Source organism: Mesitornis unicolor, unplaced genomic scaffold (genome assembly GCF_000695765.1).
Source record: "Mesitornis unicolor isolate BGI_N332 unplaced genomic scaffold, ASM69576v1 scaffold5059, whole genome shotgun sequence".
NCBI lineage: Eukaryota > Metazoa > Chordata > Aves > Mesitornithiformes > Mesitornithidae > Mesitornis > Mesitornis unicolor.
In genome coordinates this window covers 32,559-47,927 of record NW_010209112.1, presented here as the reverse complement: position 1 = coordinate 47,927, position 15,369 = coordinate 32,559, and the positions used below count along the sequence as shown (strand labels likewise).

At 36.1% G+C, this 15,369-nt stretch overlaps 1 protein-coding gene across 1 annotated transcript in view; it reads right to left on the bottom strand.

Annotated features, from left to right (window-relative positions):
* Positions 1–404: 404 nt before the first annotated feature.
* The window catches only part of LOC104547177 (AP-3 complex subunit beta-1-like), a gene marked incomplete at both ends in the record, with an annotated part of 41,197 nt that continues 26,232 nt past the window's right edge, over positions 405–15,369 (bottom strand). The window contains 5 exons of the mRNA XM_010192763.1: positions 405–579; positions 3,353–3,503; positions 4,862–4,973; positions 7,165–7,295; positions 8,254–8,440. Of these exons, the coding sequence (XP_010191065.1) occupies positions 405–579; positions 3,353–3,503; positions 4,862–4,973; positions 7,165–7,295; positions 8,254–8,440 (756 nt within the window). The remainder of the gene's footprint in view (positions 580–3,352; positions 3,504–4,861; positions 4,974–7,164; positions 7,296–8,253; positions 8,441–15,369) is intronic.

Here is a 15,369-nt window from a genome sequence, read left to right as displayed (position 1 = left end):
CTCCTAATATTCTGTGATTCTGTGATACTTTAAGATCCCATTTTAACATCATCATCATGCCAAATCAGGGCATTATTTTTGTGAACGACGCATGTAATCTAAAAAAAAATAACTAGCTTCTGTTACTCTTCATCTATCTGGAGTAGAAATATAACAGAATTAAAACAGAAATATGCTTTTCATTATAAAACACTCTTACTTGTTTAAACTATCAAACAGTTACTACTTTGGGATTGGTCTTTTTATGAAAGGTAAAAACGTTTTTTTCATAAATTCTTTTTTTTTATATATATCCATAAAACCATTTCCCATCTCCTGCATTTTCCAACAGAAAAAAAGAGTAGAGATGGTCAGATGCATCTTTTCAAATTTTACATGAGTTTTTTAAAACAAACATATTTTACCTTACTAGAGGCAGCACTTCCAGATTTTCCAGACTCAGAGTCACTTTTAGAATCTGATTCTGACTTAGAATCTGACGAACTTTCTTCGGATGAACTGGACTCCGTATCAGAGGAACTAGATGTACTTCTCTTTTTGGAGATCCCCTTTGGTTTCTTTGTAATGTCCTCTGAACCACTACGTATCAAGAAAAAAAAACAAAAAACAAAACCAAACAAACAAAAAAACCAAGCAAACAACAGAAGAGAGACATATAAAACCACCAAAGGAATCCGCTTGGGCAGTATCTTATGTTAACATTTCAAAGTTGTGTTAAAAGAGTTTTTAAGTCAGTATTCCTTCACAATAAAAAAACTCAGCTAAGATGGCTGAGTAGCTTATTCAAGGGTACACAGAATTGTTCTGTGTACACAACAAATCATCACGTATAATCTAAACCAGCAAAGAAGCTAATGAAAAATGTCAACTTATTAAATATAAAAAAATATTATTTGCATGCATCAAGCTTTTGACATTTCAGAAAGAATTGCACTTTTTTATATAAGGAAAATTTCAAACTGTTCCACCTATGATTAACAAAATCCTGATGGGTTATAAGGTGTTTTTGCCAAGTACTATTACTTAAATAAAATAACCCATTGAATTTATTCCTTTGTTAATTTTTCTAAATCAAACAACCTAGAAATAACTCCTATAATATCTACAAATATTTCAACCCATTAAAGAGTTTATGCAGAAGAGCTATTACATACTGACACCTTTGGTCTTATTGGGTACCTTACAGACTTTAGAGAAGCAATTCTACACACAGTAAAGTTCTGTTCACCCTGGCAATACTGAATTACGTTGCTCTGTGCTAACAGCTACTGAATATTGCTAAAATCCGTCTCGTTCACTTCTAATAATACTATAACTGCCAATTAGCAGATTACCCTTTTGTCTCAGGAGGAGTTGCTACCTAGAAATATCATGGAAAGTGAAAATTGTTTTCTAATAGTTATCACAGGGCAGATAAATTAGTATTACATATAGAAAAATAACCACCTCCACTCTTGGATTTGTACGCAACCATTTTATACTTCCAAATCAGGTGTTTAATATAACATCTCATTCAGGTTCCTCCTCAAGACAATGAATTGGTTACTGAAGTGCTTGAAGGGTTACAAGGTCAACAATAATTAAACAAATCCAGACCACTCAACTATTAAAGAGTCTCTTCGGACTCAAATTAAGTTGTTATACATTTTTGCTTAGCTTTAGGAGCAGTATAGAAGAATGTACTATATTATGTTACTGTTTGAAATACCAATGTTTTTAGAAAAGAAAAAAATACAGAGAAGAGGAATTGAGAAATCTTATGTGACAGAAAGGAAAATAGTTACGGGCAATGCCTTCCTTCTCCCAGTAACTTCCCAGGACTGAATTGTCTAAATCAAATTTATTAAAAAATATTAGAATTCAATATTAACATTTAACCCATGCTAATAATGCCTACCCATGTAACTGAAGTTGAAACTAACCCCCCCAAATTTTAGTCAGCAGCTTTTCTTTCTGAAAGCTGCAAACTTGAAACTTGCAAAGCTAAAAATGAAACAAGAGTATACTTCACAAAAGCGGTCTAATGTAGCATATCTGATTGTTAAAATCAATGGTGAAAAAATAGGTACAGTCAAAATTATATTCCAACATAACAACATTAAAAAACTTGTTAGAGATCAATGAGCTAAACAAAAAAATTCACTAATGTATATTGTTTCAGGTTTCTTCATGATGTATAACACAAGTACTGACAAAATGATCTATATTTCCTTCATTGTCATTGGAAAAAAGCTGTAGGTGCATCAACAAGTAAGTTTTTGTTAAATGGAGTAAGTTGTTGTTCAACAACTTATTCTTAGCTTATCTTTAAAACTAGATTTGGAGATGAAAAATGTTACTTTAGTGTACATCAGCCAGTCTTGATGGGTAATCATTGTTTACCTTACTGCTTAAAATTTCAGATGTTAGTCTAATGAAAAGAATTTACTGGTAACTAGCTTTTTAACTTTGTGATGAAGAAAAGCCTGTATTAATTTAACCTACAGATTTCATTTGTTCTAACAAGAAAAACAATATAAATCACTTTTAAAATCATTAAATCTTGACTTAAATTAATAAAGTCATAATTAGGGCATTATGCTGTGTTTGTTATGGAAGTGGCAAGGCGAGCTGCTTTAATTACTGTCTGTAATAAAAGGAGCAGAGTGCGTACTGCGCCCCAATCAGCGCTGTCAGCCACGACTGAGCCGAGTTGCAAACTCATCAAGTGAGCTGGCAGCAGACCACAGAGTAAAAGGCGATCATGTCTGCAGAGGCCACTTGCTGACAGCAGTGGAAGAAACAGATTCATACAATCCAAGGTATTAGCCCCAATTACTCAAAATTTTAATGATAGTTTAATACATGATAATGCTGTTGATAATGGGCAATCTTAAAAAGCGCTAACACTTAAATATCTTCTGACCGTTCCCCTTCACAGTCCTTGCCTCTAATATTTGGATCATAATCTTTTTAATATAACATTATTTAGAAAAATCAATTGTCTTAGTTACATAATGGCAAAGTGTTAAAGGACTTAATTTTAGCTCTCAGCAAAATTGCTGCAAAAGGTAATTAAGTGTTTCACACAATTGTTTGATCACTTATTCAGCCTTCCAAGGTTACATCAATTTTCAAAAAGCCACCCATTTTGCTGAAGTCAGAAATTAATTCCAAACATAACAGTAGTCTGATTAATGGAAATATGAACCCAGATTATACACTGAATATTACTGGCATACACTGAAACAGGAGACATCACTTCTTGGCCAATACACTCCCCAAAAAGCCTAATTAAAGGCTTAGCAGATTAGAAGAGTGTTTTAACAGCTAGTGCCACAAAAAAAATAAAAACAGGAAAATGTATACCTACCTTGCAGCAGTAGCTCTAGACTTCTTCTTTACAGTGCCTTGTTTACTGTCTGATTCCCCGTCACTTGATTCTTCATTGGAAGTGGAACTCCCACTACTCTCATCACCACTGCCTTCCTCCTTATCTTCACTTTCACTGCCAGACTTGCTCTCTGAAATAACAACTCCTCTTACATTTTTTTTCCCCTAAATATCTTCCACAATTAGTATTTTAGGATCCAATGCAAGCTTTAGCATTATTTATTTACCCTGTGACAAAAGCAGGCAAGAAAATAACTTTCCCCTAACTTTTACAAAAAATTGTCACATAAAGGTATGCCCTCTTCAGCCTACAGTATTATACTTTATCAAGTTAGAAAGCCTAATTATAAATTAATCGTATGTGGATTCTTTAAAATTTCTTAACCCTGTCAGGAGCTGGAAATGACCTCAAATTCTCTAACCTATACATTCACTTAACTGCAAGATTATCTTCTCAACCAGTTGCTTAATTAGATAATCTGTTCTTGAATACTGATAGTGATGATGACTGAATCACTGATTTAAACAAATTATTCATTCTCTAATTAATCATATAGTTACCAAATATTCAAAAATCTGAAGTGAATGTAGTCTTGCTTCAGAGATCATTAATTTCAGTGATACAGCTCTTGAGCACTTCTGCACACTTCCTGAGCTTAGGAATTAAGAGGGAAGAAGCTCCATATTCAGATATGCCCCTCTAACATTCAACTAGATGCTGATAATTCTTTTAAATCTCTAATGCTAAACATTTTCTGTGTCTAAAGTCCAGACCTGGGAGAAAGATGTTCTTCACTACATTTGAAGTATATTAACATCTACTGAAATGGCTGTCATGGGGACTGCTTATCTGGCATTAAGTGGGAGACTGATCAAAAGAACCTTTGCTCACTGAACTTGATAGGCAGCTGTCAGTTACCTTCTCCATCATCATCCCCATTATAATAAATATAAAATGTGATATAGAACTTAAGAGTTCTACTATAACACAACTTACTGAATAAACCCCTTGTGAGACTACACAGGTAAACAAGCTTGGCCATTTATCAACACAACAGTACATGTTATCAAAATAGTTCTTCATCAACAAAGAATTCCAGAAAACATTGGAGACTCACAATTTGCAACAGCCAAGCATATGGGCACTCTTCCCGCAAAATTTTAGGTGTATTTAGTCTTAATTGGAGTTACAAACTCTCACTACTCTTACTAGACTCGAAGCAGGATGAAAAAAATCACACCACCTTTTTTTAACTGCGAAACAAAGCAAAGTCTAACTCATTTAATAAACACACAAGCCATATCTGTAAAAATGGCAGTTATTGCACAGCTACAGCAAACGTATCATTTTCCTCCCAATTTCTTGATTTTATACATATCTCTGGCTTTTTTGATTTTTTCTTTTTTTCCTGATACTTTAAGTAGTGGCCAGTTCTGAAGATACAGTTCTCCAGGCAGTGGAGATGCAAGTTGGCTTCCAAACAATTACCTGATGAACTGGTACTGGCAGACTCATCTTCCTCCTCTTCTGACTCAGAGTAGAACTTTTCAGTAGGTTTCTCTTTCTTTGTCTTACCTAGAAGTCCAGCCCATTCCTTTGCCTGTAAATAAATTTCAGCTGAAGTTTACTTTTACTACCAGCAACACAAAAATATACACATAGCATGGCAAACACTCATAATAGTAGTCTTAAGAAGTTTCTAAATAAATCCTCTAAGCAAGTCAAATGAAACTATTAAGCTTCTCTTACTTTACACAATTAAGAGAACTAAAAGTACTGTACATACCTATAAAAGGTGAGATGTCTGTTAGAGAGTCTAGAAAAATATTTACTAAAGCAGATTAAAAGCATCAGCAACCATAAACAGATTTCTATGCCAAAAGAACCTGAAGTCTGAGACTTTTCTCTCTAGATTCAGCTGAGTTTAGCTTGTAACCTGAATGAAGGGTAAATATGGCTAGTCACCACCTTTATCATTCTGAATTTTACAGGGAAAATTAGATGTGGACTCAGTAGGCAACAGAAATTCCAGTAGCCATAGAGGAATCACATTTCACTTCCTTTACAATTCTCCAAATAAAACTAATTCTTACCACCAAGAGAACACAAGAATGTGGCAATACCTTGGCCAGACTCTTTTTCTTTCCATATCTACCCTACTACTGAAGAAGCAGGAGAAAAACTCAGGCCAGGAAACAAAACAAATGGGCAGACAACTGTATCAGCAGAGCGATACAGGTCTTCCTCAGTGACTGCTCTGATCTGAAGACTAACTTTTGAAAGAGCTCTAACAGTGACCTGCAATGGTGTGTGGCTCTGGAGACACACTGGCTTTCTCTTAAACATGAAAAGCTGCTAAAGCTTTGTAATGCTACCCCCAGCAACTGCTATTTTAAAACATCAATATTCTTTTGGATAAAAAACACAATTTAATTGCGGACTGCAGCTTAATAGCTCAGCTTCACTCACATACATTTTGTAGGACCATGCAGTATTAGAGGATGACAAAATTAATGGCAATGAGATACTCTCCAAAGAAAATATTTGCAAAAAAACTTGGGGAAAGGATTTTCATTATTTTTTTGAGGTTTAAATGGTTGGATGGAGATGTTTTTTATTATGTTGTCAATAGATGTTACTCAATTTTATCAATTTCCTGCAATACTTTGTTTTTATGGACAAAGGTGCCTCCATACATTTCTTCATGACAACTCTAACATTTATAATGCCTCACTTGACCTGATTGCCTTCAGACTCTCCCATAAAAGCTCTCAGAAGTTTGTACACAAATACCTCTTTTCCTGAAATGTATACAAGAAGGTAAACAAGTAATATTAAATTACGAAGGAAAAATGCTTGTTCTGCCACATTGCTGTTCACTGACTTCTGCAGATATCTCACCTATTTTTTGAGGATTTTCTCTGCTCATTCTATGCCTAACATCTTACATGCACATTAATTCATGTTCAATTTACTGTAGAAGTTGGCTCATGACAAATACCATGTGTTTTTCTGGGTATACCTGTTACACTGATGTACCTCCTGGAGCTCCATCAGCACACCATATTCCAATATATTTATATTTCTGTTACTGTTCAATAGCTTTCACTGACATTCAGTAAGACTCTGGTACCTGATGAACAAATCACAACTCTGGTACCAGAACATGACTTTGTCTGAGAATTTACAATCCAGAAACTAAAAGCTATTGGTAGTAAAATACCAGCCCTGTAATGTCAACAAATTACTAGCTTACTAATAGGTGTAATTTTGCTATCATAAACTTTCCTAATTCTCTCCAGATGATCTGAAATGTAAACCCTGGTCTCTTCCAAACTTGACACTTCAAAACATACATACTTTTTCCCCCTGCCACTGCCTTTTGTTTATATTACATGACTTTTTCTGTTTTCACTTGAATTTGTACACAAATCTTGTACTTTGGTAGTCCAGCTACACTCATCATTAACAGCAATTAACATATTGCAGCACAGCAAATGTAAGAGGTATGAAATCAAAAGTGAGATGGAGGGGAAAAAAGCCCATTTAACCCATGGATGATGCAGGAGTGGCCTACAGTTGATCCACTTCACTCATTGAAAAGAAAAGAGCAAGCATCCTGCAGGTTCCAAATTTTCCATTTCCAAGCTAAAATAATCAGCATGGATGTTCACATGCATCAACATTTTTCAGTACAGCAGACAGAGAGTATTTAAATATTTGTATTTTAGGCTAATACTCTATATCGATGAGTGCCTTGAACAAAGTTACTTTTAATGATGCTGACATACCGACTCGGTTACGTCAACATTTCGGACAGAGGGATCAGGCGCCACCTCTGGCCAGTCGGACAGCTCCAGGTAACCAGTGGCTTGGCTGTTCAGCGTGTGAGACAAGGTGCCAAGCTGGAAATTATCCCGATCTATTAAAAAAAGGGGGGATGGGAGAGATACACAAACACCATGAGCTCTACCACAAAGAGCAATCTTAATCGGGGCTAAAGGTAATTGCCATTATATTACCTCAAATATCATGGAATAAATATAAACTAGGAAGCTCTTCATAGGTCAAAAAACTGATTTCAGTCCATAGATTATAATAATCTCCCCCATAATGGTCAATAAAAAAGCTAATCAGTCAGTGTGTTTAGAGGTGTTGCTCTGAAATGTAGCTTCTCTAAAAATTACTTTACTGTGAATATTAAGAATGACAGCACAGTTAAACAATCCATATACTTGTCTTGGCACAAACACATCCAGAATTTTAATAGTGTTTCTTCAAAATGGAGCTCCTTTTATAGCTTCAAAACTGGGACTAAGTAAGTACGAAAATTAAAACTGCAAATTGTTACAATAATGGAGCATTTTTATTAAGATAGCCTGATAATCTTTCAATTTAAGAAGAAAGACAATAGTTCTTATTTGCAAAAAGATGGGGAAAATGCACAGGTAAAATTATGACTTTGGAGAAAAATCATAAAAACCTGATCTACTGAGATTCAATTTATTTCAGATTCATAAAACATTTGCAACACTCACATTAACAATCTTCTATTAAAGTCCAGAAAAATGACTAGAGTTATTTTCCTAAGCAGAAGAATAGTTTTCCTTAAAAGACACACCTACTGTTATTGAAATAAAATTTAAAATCCACATGAATAGAAATGGATCAGTTCATCAGAGTTTATCATCAGAGAAATGCACTGTGTCTGCACCATGCAAACCTTGCTTGCTGAAAAGCAAGTAAGCAGATCAAGTACCCTTGCATATTAATCATTTGTATTCGCTAAGTGACACAATTTGTGAGCATATTTGAAATAGAATAGGCTGCCACATTCCTTTACACAGTGAACATTTACCAAATGATTTTGGCAGTTATACCTTTAAAAGGAGACTCAAGCAACGGAGCAGGTTTCTGTGCCAGAAATATTTTTTTGGCATATTTGCTTAAAGCTCCACTCTTCTCATTCGGAACAATAAGCTGCCTAATAAATCTTGTACGGTCTCTGATGTCATAGCTTTGATCATACTTGCCGAGATTTAATACATACTGGGTAAGCAATTTTGTCTGTGGAAAAAAACAGGACAAGAACAGAATACAAGTTATTTATGATTATTGATAACTCTGGATAAACATATTTAAAGAGGTAATAAAAATGAATGGTTATGTCAAACAAATGTTGTTCCACAGGGAATATGTGTTTCTAAAGCTGCAAATGGAATTTTGAAGCCAAAGCACATGTCCTCTTCTGTATTGGGGAGGTGAATGCTGAGTACTGAGAAGCAGCCATGTGCTAGATTATTAAACTGCTGAAGTGGAAAGAAAGGCATCATTAAAAAAATAATCATATATGGCAAACCCGCTGAAGGGTCTACGTGAGGATAATGAATGTGGAAATACAACTAAAAACATGGCACTCAAAACTTAATCGGAAAAATATGCAGGACATCAAAACATCAGAGGATATTAGGGGGCTGGCAAACTGCTTCTGCTGAGGTGTGTTTTATGAAGAGATACTGTCCCTGGCATAAGCAGTGTCTGCACTCTGACTGCACTCAGTTACTTTATCCTGAATTATGACCCATTAAAGCAGACACATGAATCACTGAACTGGATTACTGCAAATTATTTGCAGTGCATTTAGCTGTTACTTTTTCATAAAAGCAAGCTGCTGATGCCCTCTAAAAACCAGGATAAAAGACTTCTTCCATTTTTTTTCTTGAAGCTTAAAGCCTCCAGTAATATCGGTCATTTATTTATGTAAGAGAGCAACTTACACAACCACAGCTCTTTACAGCATAATAGGACTTCCTAATCTGATGTCTGAGAATATTAACATGTATTAAATAATTTTAATAATTCAGTTAAATTTTAAAAAATAAAATAAAATAATCAGAGGTACTTTCCTGGTATCTGAGTATAACTGTAGTGTAACCAGAACAATACTGCTGTGCAGACTTGAATCCAATTAGACACAGCTGAAATAAGTATGCCACTTTCTTTACACACAAGCAAACAGGAAAAAGAACAAAAATAATAGAACATTACAAGGAAGTAAATTTTTAGTATTTCACCTCAGAATGGATGTAACACAGGGTTAAAAAAGTGTTGTCAGGGAGGATTTCTTTTCTTTATACAAAGAAACAATCTTGCATATATATCTTGTTTATTGTGCTATTGTTATAACGATAACACAGTTTCAATCATGTAAGCAGAAAAACATGTAAAAAAAATCAGTCCATTTTGTTATCTACAATTTACTAAGAAAAGTTCAGTTTAATATTTTCCACCTTAGGATGCAAGTTAAAGTTTTTTCTAGAGGTCTAAAAATACTTTTTCAGAATACTGATTAACTCCTATAAGGGAAACCCACAGTAAACAGAAAATGCTTTTAATTTTAACCATATACAATGCAATACAATGTATGCAAGCATTTCACAAAATACCATATGGTACCAATGACTTGAAGAAATTAGTCACATTACATTAGAATAATAGTAAAAGCATAGTTCTAAAAAAAACCTTTCTGTGAAATATCTTTCATTTCTTTTTTCTGTCTGACACCCAAGGATGGTTCTGTGAAAAGATTTTTTCCTCCAAGGTACTCTCTTACCTCTGGGAAAGGTAAAACTTTCCCATACATATTTCATAGCTTATTTGAAGCTATTTCTGTATCAGGGTATACAATTTCAAACAACTGCATCAGATAGAACATACGTAATCTGCACTCATGCGGGACTCATGCTGTTCAATCTAATTGGAATTAGAAGGGTGGGTTCCCAGGTAGCATGAATTAAACTAAATGAGAGACACCTCCTACAGCCTTTGCCATCACTTCTCCTCTGTGAAACAAAACAAGAGTCCTTGCTGTCATGGCAGAAAGCTCAGCAGAATGGATCATAAAACAGTGGCCTTTGCTTGTGAATACTGCTTGGGAAAAGTTGAGCGCCTTGCTATTGTGGTGGCAATTTATTAGTGAGCCTTGATAGAATTAGACAAATAGTTGATCCTGAAAGACTGCATTTTCTTTAACGGGATCATTTTCTCCATGATCCTTTCCCTTTTCCTTCTCCCTTTCCTCTCCCATAAAATATCTTTTCCATATCAACCAATACAGATAAAGACAAAATAAATTTACATGGAAGAATACCCCATACTGCAAGAAGCCTCCTTGTAAGCATCATATATAGTATAAATAGTTTTCAAGAAAACACTATTTTATTTTATTGTCTTATGGCAGTGCAACCAAACACATAGCAAAGCTTTTCTACATGGAGGTAGCTAATAGAAAATTAATTTTAATTAAAAACAAGAAAATAATGAATACACATCAGTTTTACAAACAAAGGAATATCCATAAGAAGCTGAAAATTATTTGAACAACTATGTTAACCTGGTGAAATATGACAGAACCCACACACCATGACTGCTACATAGAACAGTAAGACAAAGTATTCTGGCATATGATATAATACATTTATTATCATATGTCAACATCACCTGTTGTCTGGACATGGTCATTATATAGGCATAATATAATTTATTTTATCCCCATGCTGTCAGAATTTATTACTATTGTTTGTACATTTTAATTTGGCTAATATGAAAAGTATACTTCAAGTCAGCCTACAGCAATGTTTCTAGAATTTTCTAGTTGTAATAGTTCTATTTAATGCCTATCCTGTATTAGCAGCAATTAAACTCTTGGTAGATACCCAGTTGAAAAATTCTGCAATACAAGTACCACCAACAGATGAGGCCCTAGAATGGGAGAGAAACAAATGTCTATCCACACTTCAGTAACATTAGCTTGATTCTTTAGATACATAAGATAAGGCTATTGTATAGACATATCTCTTTACACACTAAGACTACTCAGTACTTCTTCTGGTGGAACTCGTACTGTGTTACACAACAGAAACACATTAAAATCTCTTGAATCTTCCCGCTGTATGCAAGAAACAGCTAAGGCAATTAGGTGACATATTTTCTGCATAATTCTGCTCTTACATGAGCTCCATTTAGACAGCTAACACATTCATAAGGATTTTTATGTCCCTGAGTGATGAAAAATGAAGCAAGTTTACCAAACAACATAAACAATCAGAGGAAAGCCTGTTATTATTACAACTTTATCCAGACAGGATTGAACCTGAAACTCTTCCTTAAACTATAAACAGCTTTTCAAAATTCATGAGGTGATCACAGAATTTAAAGGATATTGGTAATTCTTATTAAAAAAATCCCAAATCTTTAAAAGCATTCCTTAATTAGATGCAGTAAGTGTTTAAACATATGCCCTAAGGAAATGATCAGCAAATAAGGTATTTACAGACATATAAAAAATAACCAAGTCTTATTTCCTCCAGAATTTTGTGCTTTTCTCCAGGCAAGACATAATACATGAGTTTTATCTGCCTTTCCTTCACTTGGGGAAAGAGCTCTTTTTGTCTGGTTGGTTGGTGTTGAGTCTCTCCTGGCTATACTATCACTGCTTTTCAATAAAGTGACATTGTATCTTTGAGATTTTCACAATCTCACCGACTTTGGATGAATCTGATACAGGATTCAAAAAAGCAAAGAGAAAACATGGGGATGAAGAGAGACAGATAGACTGACAACTGAGCAGTCAAGTGTACAAGCTTTGCATTCAAGTTTGAAAAATTAAGACTGAAAAATGGCTGGACTTTTTAGGAACTGAAGCAATTCCAGAAAAAAATGTTTTAATATTGAGTGAGTAATGAAGAGTCACTCCTTGGAATAAGGATGTAGACATGGCAAGAATGTTGCTAGTCTAAAGGCAAAACCATCATGTTCCAGTTTGGAAGGAGCTTTGAATGGAGTCAGTTCATCAACCTACTGTATTCAAGTTTTGTGTATGAGTAGCTTAACTACATGACAAGCAACTTATTTTCCCAAAATCTGAAACGAAAAGAAGAAAATACCCTTTTATGAAATTCAGCATTCAGTAGGCATCTCAGGAGACAGTTTCTTCTGCTTTATCATCATTATTATATTTGAAGAAACAGTTATGCAACATTTATAGTGACCGTTTAAAATGTATTAAGATGTTAAAGTGGAAAAAGAGCATCACAGAAATCATCTCTGTGTTGGCAATGGAATTTTGTCCAAATGTGGTGTGGAAAAATTAAAGTAAAATTACAAGAAAATAATTGTAAATTAGTAAGTATTATCTAATGGGCCAAAAGGAGACAATTTAGACAAACTAATTTTTCCTTAGTTCAGTCAGCATTTTCATTAAGATGAGCATTGACAGAAAGAAGTCACCTTTTCTTACTGATACATTTTAGACTGTATAAGCAAAGGACAAGCACCCATTCTCATCTGAATGCATGGCAAGACAGTTCATCTCCAACGTGCCCTACAGAATGAAGTTTCAGACAGATCAAGTCTGCAGCTGGATATAGCTACCAAGGAATGAGAAGACCCCACCAGATGCACGAGAACCTGTACTGTCCAAGCTATTGTAAAACAAAGAGGTTTAGCAGCCCAGGAAAATGTACACACCTCAGACAAAATCATAGAATCATAGAATACCAGGTTGAAAGGGACCACAAGGATCATCTAGTCCAACCTCTCAAAGCAAAAGTATAGTTTAAATTAGTTGAGTCAGCACCCTGTCAAGCTGACTCTTAAAACTGAGCAGTGTAGGGGAATCCACCACTTCCCCTGGGAGATTATCCACTGTCTGATTGATCTCATGGTAAAAAAAATTCTTCTGGAGTTACTTCTACATTTGGAAAAAAACCAACCTTTGATTTTACAACCTTTCACAGCAGTAATTGAAATCACAGTGAAAAATTAGTGTCAAGATGCTATATTCCATAGTCAGAAAGTGACAAATTCACACTGTTGTCATTGAGAAGATTGAGGCAGCTGGCACCTCTCATAGCTATTGTTTTCAGCTGCCTGGAGATTTAAGTTCACCTTTTTGTACTATGTAACATTTTTAGATTATCTTTATTACCACAAGGTAAAGTGAAATAGTAAGAAATACAGAAAAAGGGAAAGCAGTAACTATCTTTAAGATAAGCACTGATGGAAGGACATAATGAAGCCTTTTGCTGGCATCTTTTAGATATCCCGAACAAAAAAACGAGCAGTTTCTTGTTCAAATTGACTGTAATCCCTTGAAAATTCTGGTCTTAGATCCAGAAAACAGCAAATTACATCTGGAAAATCTCCAATCTGATATTAGTAATACAATTTACAAATGTTTCCTACTTAAGTGAATTAAGAAATCCACTATTTCCCAAGAAAGAGGTAAAAAAGAGTGATCTCATTGCTACATTCACATTTATAATCCAGCACATGCTCAAAGGCTCCTAGTTACATTTAGTTTGTTAGACTAAGGGTCATGGAGCAGATCATCTTGAGTGCCATCTCACAGCATGTCCAGGACAATCAGATGATCAGGCCCAGTCAACATTGGTTTATGAGAGGCAGATCCTGCTTGACTAATCCGATCTCCTTCTATGACAGGCTGACCTGCTTAGTGGATGAAGGAAAGGCTGGACTTCAATAAAGTCTCTGACACAGTTTCCAACAGCACTCAGTGGATAAGGAATTGGCTGGAAGGTCACATCCAGAAGGTACTGGTCAATGGCTCAATGTCCAGATGGAAGTGGGTGACAAGTGGTGTCCCTCGGCAGTCTGTACTGGAACCAGAGCTGTTTAATATCTTCATAAATTATAAAGGCAGTAGGATTGAGTGCACTCTCAGCAAGTTTGCAGATAACAGCAAGCTGAGTGGTGTGGTTGACATACCAGAGGGACAGGATGTCCTCCAGGGGAACCTAGACAAACTGGAGGGGTGGGCCCATGTGAACCTCATGAGGTTCAACAAGGACAAAGTGCAAAGTCCTGCACCTGGACAAGGGGAATCACTGTTATCAGTACAGGCTGAGGGCTGCATAGTCTCTGCTTACTGCAGGGGGGTTGAACTAGATCTTTAAAGGTCCCTTCCAACCCAATACATTCTATGATTCTATGATGTGACACAGAGCAGCCCTGTGGAAAAGGACTTGGGGGTACTGGTGGGTGAAAAGCAGGACATGAGTCAACAATGAGTGCTTGCAGCTCAGAATGCCAACCATATCTTGTGCTGCATCAAAAGAAGTGTGGCCAGTAGGGTGAGAGAGGTGATTCTGCCCCTCTGCTCTGCTCTGGTGAGAGTACCTGGAGTATCTGGAGTCATGTGTCCAGTTCTAGAGCCCTCAGACACAAGGACATCGAACTGATGGAGCAGGATCAGAAGAGAGCCATAAAAATGATCAGAGGACTGAAGCACCTCTCCTATGAAGACAGGCTTAGAGAGTTAGGATTGTTCAGCCTGAAGAAGAGAAGGCTGTGGGTAGCAGCCTTTTAGTACTTGAAGGCGGCTTACAAGAAAGCTGGGGAGGGACTGTTTACAAGGATGTGTAGAGACAGAATGAAGGGCAATTGTTTTAAACTAAAGCAGGGTAGATTTAGATTAGACATTAGGAAGAAATTCTTTACTATGAGGGTGGTGAAACACTGGAACAGGTTGCCCAGTGAGGCAGTGGAAGCCCCATCCCTAAAGATATTCAAGGTGAGGCTTGATGGTGCTCTAAACAGCCTGATCTATTAACACTGTCCCTGCTCACTGCAGGGGGGGTTGCACTAGATGACCTTTAAAGGTCCCTTCCAACCCCACACATCCTATGATTCTATGAACATTCTGTTGGAGAAACTGGCTGCCCACAGCCTAGATAAGCATACACTGTGGTGGGTAAAAAACTAGCTGAATGGCTGGGCCCAGAGAGTGGTGGTGAATGGACTGAAATCAAGTTGGAGGCTGGTCACAAGTGGTGTTCCCCTAGGGCTCTGTGTTATAACCAGCTCTGTTCAATATCTTTATCAAGAACCTGGATGTAGAAGGCTCTACAGAGAGACCTGGACAGGCTGGATCAATGGGCTGCAGCCCATTGTATGAGGTCCAACAAGGCCAAGAG